The sequence below is a fragment of the Phaethon aethereus genome (genome assembly GCF_964289735.1).
Source record: "Phaethon aethereus genome assembly, chromosome: 1".
NCBI lineage: Eukaryota > Metazoa > Chordata > Aves > Phaethontiformes > Phaethontidae > Phaethon > Phaethon aethereus.
The window spans coordinates 69,978,148-69,997,854 of NC_138575.1; the positions used below are offsets into that span (position 1 = coordinate 69,978,148).

At 45.4% G+C, this 19,707-nt stretch overlaps 1 protein-coding gene across 1 annotated transcript in view; it reads left to right on the forward strand.

Annotated features, from left to right (window-relative positions):
- The window catches only part of CACNA1C (calcium voltage-gated channel subunit alpha1 C), a gene marked incomplete at its 5' end in the record, with an annotated part of 490,257 nt that extends 470,768 nt beyond the window's left edge, over positions 1 to 19,489 (forward strand). Inside the window, 12 exons of the mRNA XM_082008523.1 lie at positions 860 to 987; positions 2,348 to 2,444; positions 4,085 to 4,187; positions 6,370 to 6,471; positions 7,916 to 8,043; positions 9,194 to 9,328; positions 10,265 to 10,617; positions 12,888 to 13,016; positions 13,497 to 13,606; positions 15,553 to 15,656; positions 18,509 to 18,832; positions 19,083 to 19,489. Coding sequence (XP_081864649.1) covers positions 860 to 987; positions 2,348 to 2,444; positions 4,085 to 4,187; positions 6,370 to 6,471; positions 7,916 to 8,043; positions 9,194 to 9,328; positions 10,265 to 10,617; positions 12,888 to 13,016; positions 13,497 to 13,606; positions 15,553 to 15,656; positions 18,509 to 18,832; positions 19,083 to 19,379 — 2,010 coding nt within the window. The 3' untranslated portion in view covers positions 19,380 to 19,489. The remainder of the gene's footprint in view (positions 1 to 859; positions 988 to 2,347; positions 2,445 to 4,084; positions 4,188 to 6,369; positions 6,472 to 7,915; positions 8,044 to 9,193; positions 9,329 to 10,264; positions 10,618 to 12,887; positions 13,017 to 13,496; positions 13,607 to 15,552; positions 15,657 to 18,508; positions 18,833 to 19,082) is intronic.
- Positions 19,490 to 19,707: the final 218 nt, after the last annotated feature.

The following is a 19,707-nucleotide window of genomic DNA, read 5'->3' on the forward strand; positions in this document are numbered from 1 at the left end:
AGACTGAGCCCCTGCCTCCCCAGATACCAGCACTGCAGAGCAGAAGAATGATCTCAAAGAGGGAGAATCTCCCCATGGGGTCCTTCCCAGCAGCACCCTTTCAGTGACAACACCCCCTTGGTCACTGCCATTCCTGCCCCCCTCCAGCTCTGGGGGATGCTCTGCTTCAAATCCCAATCCTTTCTGTGCAGCAAAGGAGCGCTCTTTCCCCCCCTCAATGAGAAAACCAAATTAGCGTGTTGTGGGCTGTGCTGAGGCTAGCAACGCCTCAGCCACACTTCCCACCTCTCCTCCTACCTTCCTTCTGGCTGCTGAGAAGGTTTTTCCTCCCCTGCCAGCAGCAATGACTGTGAGAATACACATATCCCACTTGCATCTGCTCCGTGTTGGCAATGCGGCATTGCTCAGAGTGACAGCACATGCTCTGCATCTGGCATCAGTGCACAAAACTCTCCCAGTGAACAGCAGCAACATTTTAAAAGTTTTGATCTGGGGCCAGAAGAAAGGACTTTTATCTCAGCCCCACTGCCTGTGGAGGATAAATCCTGGGTTCTCCCACCAGCACCCTGTTCTGCTGGGCAAAGACACGGGTAAATGAAGAGCCATCACAGCATGTCTAAGCATTCAGCAAACTTGGGCCTCATGCATTCAGTAGGGAAGAGAAAAATGTGACCAGCTGAGAATATCCCGCCCCTGGGATCTTCCCATTTAAACTGTGGGGCTGGCATGGGGGAACAGAGAACCCACCCCCAGTGGCTTCCTAGTTTTATGAGTCCAAATCCAGACTTTAAATGGAGAACCTGGTAAAGTCTACTGTTACCTGCCTCATCCATCAAGTCATCTCTGTCCTTGTTTGCAGATCATCAATCTTTTTGTAGCTGTTATAATGGATAACTTTGATTACCTGACACGGGACTGGTCCATTTTAGGACCACACCACCTGGATGAATTTAAAAGGATCTGGGCAGAATATGACCCTGAAGCCAAGTAAGTAGCCCTGACTGGATATCAGAGCTCCTTGGGTGAACAGGCCTGTTATTTTCTGTTCTCCAGACCCAGTACAGTAAGTGCCATGTTCCTTCTGCAGGAACACTTTTTTCCTGCAAAAATCCTAAAATAGATACCTCCACAAGGTATTGATGGTGAATCCATAAGCCAGCAGTGCAAGGATACACACAAAAATCTCAGCATTTAGGCTGCACTGTTACCTGGCAGGACACTGCTTCACTTTCAGTTAGGGGGAGATTATAGACTGTTCAGGGAGGAGCAGCAGGCGATTGATCAAAGGAGGTCAGAGTGTTGGCTTATTGTTGCATGTGTTTGGGATATTGAGTTGTGACTCTTCTATTTGACTTTCTACTCACAGCAGAGCTGCTGCGCTCAAACGTCTGTTTTGTTGTATGTCATATAGGCCCATTGCAACCTGTATCCTCACACGGCTGCATTATGTTGTCTGCAGGGTTATTCACATCATCAGACTTGCAGGGATTTAAAGTTACACAAGAACAACTTACACAAGGGCTTAACTGACATTCAGTATTATATGCTCTGTTTGACACATGCTTAGGCTTAAAGTACATTTAGATTCCTGGGGCATTACAGTACAGTTGACAATTGTAATTGCAAAGCCCCTTTCATAATGCAAAAACTGTGGAAAGAGATCTTGGCATAAACTAAAAGCAGATCTCTTTATGAGACATAGTGTCAAGATTAATTTGGGCTCAGGTTCTGCAATATGTGGGGCCATGTCACATTATCAGAGTGACATGTAAATTGAAACCCTTCTTCCCATCCATGGTGACGGCTCAGAGAGACTTTTAATAGGGATAGGAGATAAGCACAGAATTCTAATATATATGGTTTGTTAACAAAACAGATGCTACTGTCTGTGCTTGTTTGAAGGCAAGACTGTGGTGGCTGAAGATGTATAATAGATAGCCACTCAGTCCAGATGACATTGTGTTCCTTCTCATCTATAAATGGGAATCTCTTTTTTTCCTCTTCCCCATCCACGCCCCATGCTTGAAGCCCCGCCTCTGGCTCTGGTAGCTCTCCTCCTTCCGTGAGAGAATTCTCCTTTTGAGATGCCATTTAATGATCTTAAAAGAAACCCAACTGCTTCTGTGGAGGGTCGTCAGCACTTTGCTTTGCACTGGCTCCAGTGACAGCCCAAAGCGCAAACAAGTATCAGAAGACGGTGGCTTGGGGCTGTTTATATGGGAGGTAAAGCGCCAGGAGAAAAGAGACACTTTGCACCTCTGTGCCTGCTATAGCCCTAAGACTGACAGGCAGATCAGCAGGTCACCCTGTGGTAAGGATACGACCCTCACTGTGCTTTCTTCTTTAGGGGACGGATCAAACACTTGGACGTGGTGACACTGCTCCGGCGGATTCAGCCCCCCCTGGGCTTTGGGAAGCTCTGCCCTCACCGAGTGGCTTGCAAAGTAAGGCATACTGCGGCTGGGGGAAGGCTGGGAGTCACAGCAGCTCAATAGCCCACACTGCTCCCTGGCTCCTCTGGGCAGCAGCAACCTAGCCGAGGGCTGGAGGGTCAGCAGCAGGCGGGTTGCCCACTAGTCAGAGGCATCAGCGCACCGCCAGGCCTCTCCTTAGCTAGGAGAGCATCCATGCTAACCACAGCTCTCGAACACCGAGCACTGAATCCACCACACACGCGGTTGTGGTATCAAGCACACGTCCCAAGACAGATTAGGATGGACAGAAATAACAGGGCAAGTAAAAATACCTCTGAGATTTTCTTTAGACTAAGCAGTGCACCAAAATACTAGTGTTATCTCTCATTTTAGCTTAAATAACCAACAGATGTTAAACAGCAAGGTGAGTATGGCATTAAAATACAGGAAGGGCAAGAACAGGTTTTCTGTGAAAAATGTCCCACTCATTTCTTTGGTTGTGAGACTCCAGCTATGAAAAAGGACTCTCTCTAGTGAATAACGGCATGTTTATAAGCTTTATGCTTCCTTCACTTTAAGTTCTTTATTCATCTCCTTGCAAGTCCCAGAGTTTGTATGCGACACTTGTAGCTGTTTTTTATATCAGTCTCTGAGCAAAATACAAAGCCTGGGGCCTGTACACAGAAATATATGACTTCTGTGGTCTGCTACTGATCCCTTTCAGTCTGCTGTCTGGCAATTTTTTGTTGTCATGATGCATGACCAGCAATGATCTGGCCCAACCCGCCCAGTCTATGATTGCAGCAGTAGTGATGGGGAGTGACACCCCTTCCTCCAATTTGGTACTGAACCAGGCCTGTTGCTTGAAAGTGGCAGAAGACAGAGCTCGAACAAAACCAACCCCTGAAAGCATAAGGGTTCAAACCAAGTCCCTGCTGTCTCTTACCTCCTGAGACAGAAGTAAGGACAGAAGATCTGGGGACTCTGCTACATCTGTCTCAGATACATGCAGTTGGTCTCACTGGAGTCCACCCTGCCGCTGCAACAGTACTCAGCATTCACTCTCTGTCCTACGTGGCTTTACAGAATTACTGCAGGGCAGACACAGCCTTGTTTTAAAAGGAAGAGGGGGAATAGTTGGATAAAGCAGACCAGCTTTCAGGTTCAGCTAATCCCCTTTCTTCAAGCCTATCACCTAAAAGTTTCTGGCTCTCAGTTTATATACATTTATACCAGGCACAGGGTTAGTGCAGGTGAGTTTGCAAGTGCCTCATGAGGTATGAAAAAAACAGTTTGCTTCTGATAAGAAAAAAAGGTGTCATTTAAAAGCCAAATGGTTTAGGGACTGGAACAAATCTCTGTCTGTGTTATACACTGTGGGCAAATGCCCACTGGCCACTGGGGAAAACAAATGTTAGAAAGTGACAGCCACATTGAAGAAAACAGAGCATCTAGCAATGGAGAGAGACCCCAGGGCAAATACACCATGGCTGGGACCATCAGTGGGTATGACAAGTACGTTTATAATTGTGTAACTAAATCCACACGCCACGGATGCTCACATAAAAGGGGTGGCAGGTCTGAAGGGCATCATGAGGGCATAAGGAACAGCAGGCTTCTGTCCATGTGTTGGCAGTACGATTGTTCTCATTCTTCTCCTTACTCCACAGCGCCTTGTCTCCATGAATATGCCACTGAACAGTGATGGGACTGTCATGTTCAATGCCACTCTCTTTGCATTGGTCAGAACAGCACTGAGGATCAAGACAGAAGGTAAGAAGCTTGCTGACTGCAGGGGTGTTCACACCAAAGTGTGCTGAGCTGGAATACAACAATAAGGACACCTTGTGTAAAATGATCCCAGTTACTCATATGTGGCATATCGTACAAAAAGCAATGTAAAGATCTTTGGAGAAGTAATATCTTCTAGGGAGAGAACAGTGTTTCCAGTTACCTAGAAAGTTGGTGCTTCCCATAGTATCATCTCAGATTATTGATCACATTCTTTACAATGCTCTCAGAGTGAAAAGTTTTAGATCAATGCCTGCTCAAACAGCAGTCAGGGGAAGGAAGAAGGGCAAAGAAGCCTCCCCTTGTGCAAACTGGCTGCAGAGCAGCGCTACTTTTTGACTGCTGTTGCCACTGATCTTCCAATCCAAGGGAGGCAAAAGAGCTTGGACTCAAGGGTCTCGCTTCACTAAAACTCCTCCTGTGCTTCCATTAGCATGAGTTAACATCACATTGTAGTCACAGTGGTGTTATAGGCACATCATAAAGATGTATGAAAAGGAAAGGGCCTGTTAATAGACCAGCGGGTATAGCTGGGGAAAGCAGACAAGATTTTGGGCTCAGCTTGTCCCCTTTGTTGCACTCTGTCACCTGCTGTAATTAAAGACATTGGTCTTGAGTCAAAACCTGGCTTCATGTATTGATCAGATGCCCTAAAAGAGTGTGTAGGTCTGTGATTCAGAGCTAGACACTGCTGCCTCAGGAGTGGCTGCATTACATTTCAGGCATGGGAAAGCAGAGACCAGCAGAACCCTAGCTTACCGTGCCAGGATTATACTGACAGCTGAGCCAAAAAAGTGGTGAAACTTTAAAATTATATTAAGGCCTTGGATGTTGTGCTAAAGAAAATTTGATTGTAGCCAAAGAGGGTCTCCTGAGGAAAAAGCCAACCACAACCCCTGTAGGACATCTTGTGTCTTATGAAACAGAGACCCAAAAAAGACTCAATTTTCCTGTCTGAGCCTCAAACTCTCAGAGTCATTGCCAGTGACCTCCTGGGAAACCACCTAAAGCCTCAAACTGCTTGCTTTCTTGCCTTAGCAGGATCTGGTAAGTGGTTAGGGCAGGAGTTTGGAATTAGCCCTCCTGAGTCAGAATTCTGCCTTTGATGCTGTCCACCTGTTTCATCCTCAGCAAGTTACTTGGTGTCCCTATCTTCACTGCATCCTATTAGGAGAGCTACTGGCATGCAGACCCCTGTGCAGCACATTGAGGAGCCTTAATGCTGGGGACCAATAATAAAAGCTGCAGGAACAGCACCTTTAGGAGGAGAAGGTAGTGGTTTAGTACACATAGCGAGAGAAGAGATCTTCCATTATAAGGGGTTTGAATGTACATAAATCCAGAAATAAAATCGAAGGTGAGTCATTTGGGAGGAAATGAGTACCTAGAAGGGAAGGATATAAACCAAATCTGCTTCACTCACTCTCAAGGGGTAGTGCGCCTTGATTAATGTCTCATTTAGGTCAGAGCCCCTTGAAGGAACACATAATGTCTAAGTTCAGACAGTTACATAAAAGGCTTTTTATAGCCTATGCTGGTCTTCAGAGAATAAACACAAATATCCTGGGACAGTCCTCTGAGTTGAATAGTGAAAGCCTTGCACATGCCCAGCGTGCCTTGTCAGACCACTGTGCAGACTCTCCAAGGTAGACTCTGGCACCATGTGAAGAACTTGGTATCTGTTGGGAGGCAGGGATTGCAACAAGTAATTCTTGGGAAGCACTGCAAGCAAGGCCCAGGCGTTCAGATTTCTAGGTGCATCTTTACCACCAATTATTTGTTTTATCCAAGTTGTAGTTTCCCATTAACTGACCTCTATTCTCATCATATTCAATCTTCACTGATACTTAATTAAAATTTGAAGTGTTAGGTGAGATTGTTGCTTTTTGGGATGAAGTAGCACCATGGTTCTGTTGTTTCTCGCTGTTCAGACTATCAGTCAATAATACAGTCACCTTGCTACCCTGAAATGACTATACATATTTAAGAAGAAGACTTCTTGCTGTGAGGGAGCTTTAGCAATGGTTAGAGCACCTCTTTGCCTAAAACTTTCTACTACTGAAAAAGCTCTGATATTTTCCTCCTAAGATTGCCATGCCAGACGTGAAATTGCTCCTCTGCAGGGTCTGCTTAATTCCTGTCTCTGATGATTTTCACCCTGCAGGTAACCTGGAGCAAGCCAACGAAGAGCTGAGAGCAATAATTAAGAAAATCTGGAAGCGCACCAGTATGAAGCTGCTGGACCAGGTGGTGCCCCCCGCAGGTGGTGAGTGCAGGATCTTGTCTCAGGCTCTGAGTCTGTCTTTTTCCCCACCTGACATGTCCTACTGTACCTCATGATCATCAGGTGGAATATGGGGGACAAGCTTTCTTCTACAAGCTGTCACCTGTATTTCATCAGGCTGAGATCTGTTTCTGCCTGTACTAACATGAATATCATGTTCTTCCTGCTGAGAAATCAGAGAAGGAAGAAAAGGTGTATAAATAGGCATTAGAAACCTTTATTCCTAGATCTTGCTTCAGTTTAATGATAGGTATTTGCTCCCCTGGACATTACCTGGTGTCTGCTGGAGGCAAAGGAAGCAGACAGGGCTAAGTAGCTCCAGGGAGGATGATGTGGACTTTACCTGAATGCATAAGGGATATGGCTTTACACTCAAGTTAAGGATGCAGCCCCATCTCATAACCCCTTCATATTTAGCAAAACTACCTTTACTGTGGCATATAACTTTTTTTTACTCATGTAACTGCTTTCTACTATGATACCTATCAATGACTCACATACCTGGGGACATTCCTCAGCCAGTCTGAACTGGTGTAACAGATTGCTGTGGGTTTCTATGCAGCATCCCTGGTCGGCTGTAATTACCAGGCTTCTGGTAATTCTCCTTTGCTATAGGCTTCTTGGGACCCCAGGTGTGTGGGCATCCAGTGTGGCCTTCACTGACCTTCCAGGTGGCTCCAGGGGCTATAGCGCAAAACAGTGCTTGGTAGTTAGTTAACAGTTGCAGCCAGATCCTGAACCTTGCTCAGCCTGCTTTGAAGTCAGTGGACCATGTCTTATAAAATTTCCATTGGGTTTGGAGAAGGGAGGAGAGTTACCTGGATAAAAACTTAGTGCACATTTCAGTTCATTGACAGTTTGTATTGAGCGAGAATACAGCAATGACTGCATTTCTGAGGAGAGGTGATCATTTTGGTTCGCTCACACCCATGCTAGGCATAACCAGACAGAATTTCAATGCAGAGAAGGGCCAGATCAGGTCTGGTGTGGATGGTCAGGTCAGATGCTGTTGGTGAGCCCAGACTCTGAGTATGTATTACCCGAGGCTATCACAAGACAGCAGCATGTGTTGATCCAGACTGGGAGGCTGCTTCTATGGCAAGATCCTATGTGATAAACGAATACTAGAGACTGCAAAGGTTCACCGTAAACAATGTACATCCAGAGGTGTGTAGCTATAGGGGTTCTCTGCCAGGAGAGCCAGATCATCCAAAAGCCATGTGCACCTCTCCTCCTTACTGCTTACAGCAAGCTCTGGCTGTGGAGCAATCCCCTCCTTCAGTCCTGCATCCCGATGCCATAACAAGCAGAGATGTACTGCGGTACCTAGTGATTCTGCTGCGAATTGCAAGGCTCACATTAGCAAATACACTGTTTAAAATCAATTGTTCATTTAATTTATTGCCTCTTTTATGCCCCTTTGCAGATGACGAGGTGACCGTTGGGAAGTTCTATGCCACTTTCCTGATTCAGGAGTATTTCCGGAAGTTCAAGAAACGTAAAGAACAGGGACTAGTGGGCAAGCCCTCCCAGCGCAACGCGCTCTCCTTACAGGTGACAAGCGGGCACAGGATGGACAGGGGTGGTACAATAGAGGCATTTGACCCCACTTCCCTCTCAACCATTCTGGGGGCTGCAATGGGCTATCCCCATTGGAAAGGAGCTTGTAGACCCCTTGAACTACCATACCAATCCTTTTGGATAAACATGTATGTACCATGGGCCACATCCCTTAGCTCTAGAGGTGGAAGGCACAAGTGAGGTATATCCACAGTTTATCAATCTGCTGGTAATATTTAAAATTTAGGTTCCTTTTAGAGAACTGGTGTGAAGTGTCCAGCAGACATTTGCTTATTACCACATTCATTCTACCCTTTCTGAGGGGAGTCACTATAGCAGCATCAGGGAGAGAATGTTGCCAGAAGGCAAAATCAGTTGAAAAACGAAAAGCATACCTGGATGCCAAGGCCATCCAACAGACGGGGCATCAGGCTCTAAGACCTGGGATCTGTTCACCACTGTGCTACATGTTCACTGGATAGACTACCAGGCTGTGTGAAAGAATGAGAAAGCCCCATTGACTGTACAAGCAGCACCATTTATCTCCCTCAAGTGTACAGTAAGGAAGAAGGGTGACTCTGGAGTTCCAACAAGCTAAAAAGTGCTGTGACACAGGCACAGATACAAACTGAGGTCTCAGCATACCCACAGCTTACCTCCCTGGATGGACTCCCTGGAATGGATTCCAGTCGGTGAGGGGTTTGAGGACTGTCCAGGTCCAGATGCCAGAAGTTTAGTTATTAAATCCATATTTAAACTGCTGATTTAAAACAAGATATTTTCAGACACACTGAGTACATGGTTCAGCTGGAACTGTGGCTGCTCTAGGGCTTCTGGTTGTGGATCTGAGAACCCAAAGTTGAAAGCATGCAGACAGGCTTAGTCAAGCCTGTGGATTTATGTCTATGTCCTGTTGTGATGAAGCCAGGGGACTAGCAACAAACATTCCTGGGTTGAACTGCTAAGAATTTTTCTCTCTCTAAGCTGGAGGTAAAAAGAACAGAATTTTGTTGGTGTTTTTCTAGGAGCTGGGGATGCTATATTAAGTAAAAGGGCTTCACAGTGCTTAGGAAGAAATAGCACTGCTTTTATTTCTCATATACCCACTCGGAGATATGAAGCTCTATAGTTTGCTGTTTTGCAGGCTGGTCTGCGCACACTTCACGACATTGGTCCAGAGATCCGACGAGCAATTTCTGGAGACCTGACAGCTGAAGAAGAGCTAGATAAGGCCATGAAAGAAGCTGTTTCTGCAGCCTCTGAAGATGATATCTTCCGGGTAGGTGCTGAACCAAGTTTATAAGCTGAGGCTAGACCAGTAGCTGAGCTCAGAGTGATATATTCTCTTTTATGCAGCTGTATTTCAGCTGGACCCTCCTTGTTTTCTAGACCCTAGAGTGGTGGACTCAGGGTGCCAGGTCCTGAGATCTTGGCACAGTTTTTACCCCATATTCTTTTCAATGGAAGTTTCCCTCATAAAACCTAAATAAAATCAGAATGGGAATAGCCAAAGAGTCTGAAGAACAGATCAGTTCAGCAAAGCAGCAGCCAGGCACACTTTGGTGTTTCGTTCACTCTTCCTTTCAGTAGCACAAGTAGCATCCCTCCAAAAAGTACACCAGAACCCAATAGAGCTCCTACGGAAAGAGGAAATTTTCTGAGCATGTTACCTAAATCTTCTCTTTCTTATTTCATTCCTATCTCTTGTAATTGTCTCCTCTGGTAATATTTCCTCTCCTTTGGCATCTTCCTCCTTTCCTTACAGAAAGATGCTGTCAGTTCCTTTCATTACTCATCGTCTAAACAGTACATAACTGGCTCATTAAATCTTTCTTATCTGTTCCTCCAGGTGATTAATAGTTTCTGGTGCTCTTAAATTCCCTCTCAATGTCTAAATGTTGCTGGTTCTTGCATCCCTACCCAGTACTGCACTCTCAGGGCTCGTGGGAGGTGTAAAGATGCCTTTGCCTCAACTATGCATCTGTCCAGTCCTCTGAAATATCTTAGAAAGCTAAAGCTTTCACAGCCTGTGTGTACCTAGTCTCTCTCACTGAGGAGTCCAGGCACTGTCCTCTGGCAGAGAGAGGAGCAGTGCCATCATGCACACTTTGGTCCCCACATCTTTTTGCCTTAACAACAGGCTAAGCAGGAAACACCAGGGCCCTTGCACACCTTCTCGCTCACTAAGGGAGAATAATTTCTGTTTCCTTGACAGAGAGCTGGAGGCTTGTTCGGAAACCATGTCAGCTACTACCAAAGTGATGGCAGGAGTGCATTCCCCCAGACGTTCACCACCCAGCGACCTTTGCACATCAATAAGTCTGGCAACAACCAGGGAGATACTGAGTCCCCATCTCATGAGAAGTTGGTGGACTCCACCTTCACTCCCAGCAGCTACTCATCTTCAGGCTCCAATGCCAACATCAACAATGCCAACAACACTGCCCTATGCCGCTTCCCCAGCCCACCCAGCTACCCCAGCACTGTCAGCACAGTGGAAGGCCATGGGACCCCCTTATCACCCACCATACGTGTACAGGAGGCTCCTTGGAAACTACCTTCCAAAAGGTAAGCTTCACAGAGCAGAAAGTGGGTCAAGGGACCACAGAGAGGAACATGCATGCAAGCACCAGAGCATTGCTGCCTTAGCTGAAGTCACTCACCAGACATCACCCAGATTGTAGCCTGGATTGAACCTTCTGGTTCTCCACTTGTTCCAAAGCCCACGGTGCAACAGATGTGCATCAATTATCACTGCAAAGCAGCAGCACTCTCACTGACCAACACACTTGACTTCTTTGAGCTTTATCATGAAGAAACCTTCGTAAGAACCAAAAAGAGCCTTTTTTATCCCTTCTTCACCACAGCAAGGTGTTTTATCAACTGCTAACTGAAAGACAAAGGGACTGCAATTAATCTCTTTAGTGCCCAATGGGGAACTTTGTGGAAGTCAGTGTTTTTCATTCAGTGGGTCACATCCCACAGAGGTCACCAAAGTCATGCTGGGAAGAGGGAGGCATGGGTTTGAGAAACGCAATGGTATGCAAAGCAAAGCAAATTCCCTTCTCTGGACAGCTTTCCAGATGACTAATATGAAAGGAGTATCATTTTTATCAGTAGGGCATTTTTTTTTAATCATTTCAGTAACAGCAGGAAGGAGCTGGAAATCTTTTTTCAGTGCAGAAAGTGGGCAATGTGAAAAGGTAGAGGAATGCTGCTGCAGCAAAGGACAGAATAGGACAATAAGACGGAGGAAATTCAGTGAGTGCAGAATTGCCCAAGAGTCCAGTGGTTTTTCTATTTCATGCCTTCCGGAGGGAGGCCACAGGAGTTGCACAACATGTGTTACCATCTGCCCTCCCCCTTGCTGACTTGTGCTGATGTGACACTACTAACATGGTGTTCTTTTCTCTCCTTGCTTCCTTGGGTACCTTCCTTGAATTAGGACGCACTACTACGAAACACTGGGACGGTACGTGTTCTCCCTCATGCTCTAATGCTCTCTGGGTGTAACACACATTGTTTATCCCATTGAAACTCCAAATCCCCATTAATGCTGAATATGAGCTCTTCTTTTTGGTGTCGGTAGGGCTGAAAAAGAGGTAATGATCACCATGACATCTTCAGAAAATACTCCAAACTCAGGGCTTTTCTGCCCACAGGCAGGTAGTGATGGACTGTTTCTAGTTGGATTTAGATTTGGGGTATTTTTAGAGTTTCTAGCTGGGCTTACACATCTAGGCACTCTCTGATCACAGTACAGTGAAGTACACCCTGGCATGTTCTTACAAAAATTCTGTATGGTTTTGTCTAAACACAGACTGTTGAATAGGGGGAGCTGCCATTTACTGATTTCTCCTCTCTGCACCTTAGCAATTTTACTTGCCTCCCATCTCAGCAGGAAGGTCACTCCAGCACTGTCCTACAGACTGTTCTATACCATGCATATGCATTATTTGTCCTAGTGCTTTTTGCTCAAATCAAATGATAAAATAAAGTTTCCTATGCAGTCCCTGAAAGATGAAAAAAACCTGCCACACTGCTCTCTTCTGCAAATGCTAGTAGCAGACTGACATTGGCTCCAGTAACTCCATGTCGCTATCTCAAAGATTCACACTACCTTCAGATTTTACTTCACTCCTCAGAAAACAGAAACTCGGAATGAAGCAAAATATGAGGGCTGAGACATGAAACAGAGGGACAAGGAGGAGGCAAGCAGGGAATTAAGGGCTGTCATACGTAAGGGTTTAAACAGATCCTATGGAATTCAGTAGAAGTACTCTGCAGTTAGTGATGAGAAAAAAGGGATCAAAGATGGAAAAGGCAGCGAGGATTGAAAGTGTGAATCAGAGGCAGAGGCGAGAGATCATGCAGAGTAAGGTATTTGGGAGGCAGAGACCATACACCCCAGAGCTGAGACTGTCACTTAGTGTCTAGGAGGCTTCTCTGAAAATCATAACCAAGGCTTTTGCAACAAGGAAAAAAAAAGCTGTATTTCCAAGAGTCCATTTCAGATTTTACTTCAAGTTCACTGAGGTATATCTTTGGAAATGTCACTAGTGTGATATGCACATTTATAGAGTACATGTAGTCACAAATTACAATAGTATGTTTACAATATTGTTCAGCATTGATTTAAGAAACTCTTGCTCTGAAAGAGGACACAGACAAAGGTTGTTTGTGTTTGTGAACTCTGCAGCTCTGTTTAGTCATTGGTTTTTCTATTACAGCTCTTCAACATTATAATCAGCTGAGACAGATGGAGCCTGTCATTCTTGTCTTTATAACAGGTTGTCTTTACCATCTCCATATCTTGACTTGTCTTTTTTGCTCATTAGTTCCAGTTCCAGAGACAGCCAGCTGGCAATTGTTTGCCAAGAGGAAGTGTCTCAGGAAGAGACTTATGATGAAAATTTGAATGAAGACATTGAGTACTGTAGTGAACCAAGTCTGCTCTCTACTGAAATGTGAGCTTTGCAGCTTTAGTCAAGGTGTCGGGGTGGTTCTTTAATTAAGGGGGAGAGGTGGGAAGAGGTGACATTTTTCTACAAAAAAATTCTATTTATGGGATAAGGCCAGATGACTTTAGTTAGACGACTCAAATATCAGAAAATAATTTTTAAAAAATGCAGCTCAACCCTGAGAAGTAACAATGAAAAGGACATCTTTCACCTAGGATTTTTCTTCTCCTCTGAATGAGACATCTGGATCTGCAGGGCTAAACCCCCTTCCCATTCCCTTCTACCATCTAATGTTCCCAGACCTCATCTTTAGTGCGTTCACTGTCTCATGGTCTCTCCTAATTGCTCCTGGACCAGTTATCGCTCAAAGCTAGCTCGCTATTGCATCCATTTAATAGCATGATCTTCCTGGTTTCCCTGCTGGAAGAAGGGTTATTCTGTCCAATACCAGCTACTTTTCTAGAATCCCTCTGTTCTCCTTTCCAGGCTTGCATACCAAGATGATGAAAACAGACAACTTACTCCACCAGAAAACAACAAAGGAGAGGACACCCGGCACTCTCCGAAGAAAGGGTTTCTGTGCTCCTCAGCACTAGGTAACATCCCAGCGTGGTATGCGGGCTGTGCTCTCCTCTGCCTCAGCGGAGTTCTCGCATCTCACCGGAGGAATCCCAGCGTGTGTGGGCACGGGTGTTGCTGTTTGCTGCATTTAGCTCGTGAGACCGGGAATCCCATGGCGTGCATATGATCCTGATCATGCACATGGCTCTACTGACTTTATGCTCAGTCAGTAGGTGAATCTGTGGCTGTTTGGATAGTCCACGTGATCCGTTTGATTAAGCCTGCCTGTGAATTAGGGGAGTTTATTAGAGCACTGTAGACTCTCCAAACAATCACCATGGAGTCACCGAATGAGCTAGCCTTCAGTATATGGTGTTTTGTTCTGTGTGTATTCAGCAGGGAGAAAGGAGAGGTTGTCTCTTTTGTCCACGACAAGGAAAATGGTGAATTTCAGATTAGGTTAATACAATACAGATTTGCTTTCTGCTCTAATTGTACCTGGAGATTTTCAAGTGCTTGAGCATGCAGACTACGCTCAGGTGAAATCCACGAATCACAAGATTTTATGAAAGTATCAGGACACATGTGAGAGTCTGGAAGAAAATGAGCTCTTTTATGTAGAATATTTTTCAGCCTTTTTCCTGAGTACTGGTGTGGAGAAAAAGGACATTTGTGGGAGAAACTAAAAAGAATCCTGTATATTAAATATATTCTTACAAAATAAAAGTGACGGGTTAGGTAGTGTAAGGTTTAAGGTGAGGCTACTGAGTCTTCACTCAAATCCTTCAGGATGCTTGTAAAATTGAGTATTTTAAAAGTATTTACTTTATTTCAAAACTTAAAATATTAGGCAATGACAATTCCTGTATCTATCTGTAAGGCCAAATTTGCTGTCAGTCCTTGATACCATGCCCCATTAACTACGTTCTAGTGAATATATATACAGTGGTGTCATACTCATTTTACTAGGTTTTTTTCTCAACAAAGAGGAAATACCTATTATCTGCATTGTAGCATTTGTTCTCTGGGTTATAACACATTTCCTTCAACCCCTGAGAGGGCCTTTTCTCAACAAATCAATATTATAAATACTTACTATTTTCAGAATTCTAATTTTCTTTCCTTCTTTAGAAAAATGTCAACAGGACCAAGAAGTCCACAAAATACTTTAGTGTGCCATGCAGTTTTATCTTTAATACTGGATTTATTTGCCATTGTTCAGAAGTAAAGCCTGTGCACTTGTTCATAAACATACCTTGCAGTACTTTTAAATTCCTGTGTAGGGAGTACCTTTCTCATATTTACAGAAGTACAGTTTAATTTTATAGCATGTAAACAATGCAGCTATTTCAATAGTTCCCCCTAAAATCTTTCTTTTTTTTTCTTCCCTGCTTTCCAAATTTTGAAAATGCTTCATGTCTATATAAGCAGCCTTCCATTCACCAGTGAATTCAATCATTAATTAATTCACTTCCACTTGACCTTGCTATAGACACAGGCTCATAAACTGTGGTATGTCTGGCAGCTAAGGGACACAGATCACATGCAAGCGGGAGGCCGATGTCACCTGAGCAGCCTGACATCCCTCCTGCATGTTGTGTACAGCCAGGCAGAGCACTGGAGCCTCAGCTGCCATCACCAGTCTGAGAGGTCTGAGAACACTTCCACTGCTTAGGAGGAAAATCAGCTGCATGGGATCAACAAGGACAGTGTTTTGAAAGAAGCAAAATAAAAATCACCATCCAGAATTTTATCTTGCAGATTGCTTGGAAGGTAGTGCTCGTTGGTCCACGATGCTTGACTGCTTTTTGTAAATACAAATGCTTTGGAAAGGGAAAGGTGTTGAGGGAAAGTAGACAGACCCTAAAATGGGGTTGTCTTTGCTGTGTCTCCAATCGGAATGCACTAAAAGAAATTTAAATCAGACTAACTGTAGTGTAATATGAGTGATTGACACAGTTGTGTGTGATTGCTGTTTCAGGACGAAGAGCATCTTTTCACTTAGAGTGTCTGAAAAGACAGAAAAACCAGGGTGTAGATGTCTCTCAGAAGACAGTTTTGCCTTTGCATCTGGTACATCATCAGGTAAGCATTAATAACCACAAAGGGCCCAGCAATGTAACTGAGACCCTACCATCTGCAGTGCCTCCTCCATTGTATCTTTTTAAAAGAAGACCACACCAACTTTTAAAAAACTGTTTGGGATAGTTTCACACCCATATCAAAGGTCCAATTTTTAGAAATCGTATTTGCTATCATGCTCATTCCTGCTTTCAGGATTTTTTTAATTCCCAGAAGAATGCTACAGGAACATGTCCTTTAGAGTCAGCAGAGTTATCATTTTCTGATGCCCGTAAAAAAGTAAAATAAAAAACTAGCTAAAAGATAAAAATACCCAAATTGCATGTTGCAATGCAGTTACACTGGCTTTGATGGTTGTATGCATGTGAATAAAATGTGCAAGCTCTACTTCCATATTAATTAAAGGCAACCAGTAACTGTAATTAATAATTTTAAAACATAAAGTGATTACACGTCATTAATCAGCTTCTTAATGCCATTGTACCTGCATTCAGCAGTCTAGCAAATGTATGCTTAGGCACATACCAAGGTAATTAGCTAGCTGTCATAGTCCAAAGTAGACTTCCGTCTTTTAGTTTGATGATGCCACTTTTTGTCACCATAAAAGAAACAGGTGCAGATGGTAGTGCCAGCTTTGCAAGTGAGGCATCCTGCTCTGTGCAGTCTCCCAGGCCAGGGCAGGGCAGAGCAGAACAGCCCTCCCATCTCCTTAGGCTGCCTGAGGGGCAGAAAAGGCCATGCAGCAGGGCCAGGAGGAGTGAGAAGTCAGAGCAGAAGAGTGAGAGATGAGAGTGCTTGAGGGTCCCTGGCTTTTCTCACCTCCACTCCCAGCCAGTTATCCGTTAAGGATTGAGTTCCAGAACGCAGTGGTCTGCAGAGAGTTACAGCTGTGGCAAGGACAACCAGCAAACGTGCTGGGGCAGGGAGGAGTGGGCAGGAAAACAGCTTCCTACCTTCCTCACAGCAGCAACAGCCCTCCTGAGACTTCCTGCCCTCCCACAGCAGGCGAGGCAGAGGGGACGCATACCTCCCACTCTCTCAGCCCACCCAGCCAGCAGAATCACCTCCCTCCAACCTGTACAAAGAGGATGGAGCTACTTCACCCTTCCTCATCCTACCATGCAGCTCCAAACCTAGAGGGATGGGGCTCTACCCACCCCAGTGTCACTCAGCCAGACTGAAGGGTTACCCTGAAATTGGCATCTGGCCTCCAGCTGACAACACTCAGCAGTGTTCATACATTCACAAAAATGTTAGCCTACAACAGCGCTTAAAACAAGAACAGAAAGTGGAAAGGTTGCCTCTGCTAAGCACAATGGATTCGGTTGCTTGTGAATGCTTGACAGGGTATGCTCACAAAATACTCATACATCATGATATGTAAATATATGCAGTTGAAGCTCAAAGCAGTCCCTCAGAGTTTCTTTCAACCTCCTCAGTACCTTACATTTTGGATAAAACACCTTGTATATGCTTCTGCCAACAAGCTGAAAAACTGGTTCAGTTGTCCTTCCTGACAGATCTAGGGCTCTCCTTGAAGTCCTGGCAGTTTAAAGGATGTGCTGAGACCATCATAGCCTGCAGGGCATGACTTACACAGATGAATTTTTAAGGGCTTGCTTCCTCACTGACATTTGACAGGAGTCTGACATCTAATTCCTGAGAAAATCTTGGTGAAGCTTGTAGGTGACTAATAATTGATTCTCTTGTTCATCTGTCACTGAAATCATCAGTGCAGCATGGTTATTGGTTCGCAAGGATTTCGGTGGCAGATGGCCTGAGCTTCACTTAACTTTAGATACCCTAAGTTAGATGTCTACTTTAAACCAGTCAGTAAAGTCTCACTGTGGTCAACAGAGGGAAGGAGCATCTCCAAAGGGCAATTATAAGTCTTGTCTAAGTCTTGTCTAGGTCTTGTCCTCCAGACAGTATTTTCAGGCAGGTATCCAAAAGCAGCAGGAGGCTTGCTGGTATCTCTCTAGACAGTTAGCTTAGACTACACACATAGCCTTCAGATAGCTAACCCTGGATGAGACTCACCCCAACCCGAAGAAGAGGATTCTCTGCAACACAATCCACATGCTTTTGTATTTTCTATGCATTTACTTATTTGCTCGTAGTAGGCAGTAGTGAGCTCTGTTAGATGATCTTATGACTCTGATGGCATTGCTTATGGAACAAGGCAGCAGTCACCATGAATAAGGCATCAGATCACCCTTCTGCAACAAGGAGCTTCTTGAGAAATTTGTTATAAAAGGCGGCTGATGACTCAGAGGTTGTGTATATGGTTACAGGAAGGGCTGGATGGCTCAAAGTATAATCATCAGATGTTGATCCTCCCACCAACAGCAGATGCCTTAAAATCCAGTGGTGGATTTATAGTTATTGCCAACTGCAGACACATCTAAAATTCACATCTGGTATCCATTCAGGTTCCACAGTAGATGGAAACAGAAAACACAGCAATTGGCAGTAAAAGCTAGCAGTATGGGTGGTGGCAGTGGTGGGAAAACAAACTGCTGTCTCACCCACTGGAGAAGAGGTGGTATTTCTGGCAAGGCTGTGGGGATTTGGGCTGCATCCCTCCTGTCAGTGCAATGGCTCCAAGGCTGAAGAACTGCAGTCATGAGAGTTTTCAGCCTGGTGCTTGGGAGTGGTGCAGGATATACCATTCAAAGGAAAGCTTGCAAAATGAGTTCGCAGGAAACATCCAAACCGTTCCAGCAGCTGGCAGCTGTTTTCACAAACCTTGAGACCCTCCAGGCCTTTCTCGGGTAGTTTCTCCAGCACCTCCTCCTTCCAGCCCTGCTGCTAAGAGCAGTCTCTCACTCGTCTTGTGCCTCCTCTGTCCGCAGGCATTAGCGGTGGCCGGCCTGAGTCCCCTGCTCCAGCGAAGCCATTCCCCCACCATGTTCTCTCGGCTGTGTGCTACACCCCCCGCTACACCCTGCAGCCGTGGCTGGCCACAACAGACCATCCCGACTCTGCGCCTCGACGGGGCAGAGTCCAGTGAGAAGCTCAACAGCAGCTTCCCGTCGGTACACTGCAGCTCTCGGTACACTGACAACAGCGGCTGCAGCAGCCCGAGGAGAGCCAGGCCGGTCTCCCTCACCGTCCCCAGCCAGACCGGAGGGAGCAGCAGGCAGTTTCACGGCAGTGCTGGCAGCCTGGTCGAAGCGGTAAGACTGCAGAGTCACAAAGGACATGAGCAGTGTCAAGGCCAACTAGAAATGAGGCCCTTGGAGAGCAGGGCAACAGATATATCGCTGCCCACAATGCCAAGAGTAGGAGCGCCCATCTCCAAGCAGCATGAATGGGAGAAGGACCATTGGGGAAAATATAGTGGTAAAGAGGGTTGTGGTGGGGTGCGATAGGGTTGATGATGCAGAGTACTAACATATGTCTTTGGTTCCTTACCTGCTTTTGAAGGTCTTGATCTCGGAAGGACTGATGCAGTTTGCTCAAGATCCAAAGTTCATTGAGGTCACAACCCAGGAGCTCGCAGACGCCTGTGACATGACGATAGAAGAGATGGAAAATGCAGCAGACAACATTCTCAATGGTAACAGCAAGCAGAGCCCCAATGGCAACCTCTTGCCTTTTGTTAACTGCAGGGACCCAGGGCAGGACAGTGCAGGAGAGGAAGAGGAAGAGGTGCAGAACCCGGATTGTAGAAAAAGTCAGGAGGAGCTCAAGGACAGCAGGATTTATATCAGCAGCCTGTAGTTGCCAGGGCTGGAAGCGATGCTGGTTTTTTATTTGTTTCAATGTTCCTAATGGGTTTGTTTCAGAAGTGCCTCACTGTTCTCGTGACCTGGAGTAACCGGAACAGCGTTCTTCATTCATTTCTGTTGGGACGAGTCGCAGAGTTGGGTGGTGTAAGAAAGCTTTTCAGGAGTGGATATAATCCCAGCACGTGTCCATGAAGGAAGAGTGAGGAGGAGGAGGAAGAAGAGGAGGAGAGCCAGCTCCCTCTTTTTTTCAGTCCCTGCACAAGGAACGACGACTGCCTCCCGAGCGCGAAGGGAACCTCAGCTTCCTGTGGATGGCCCTA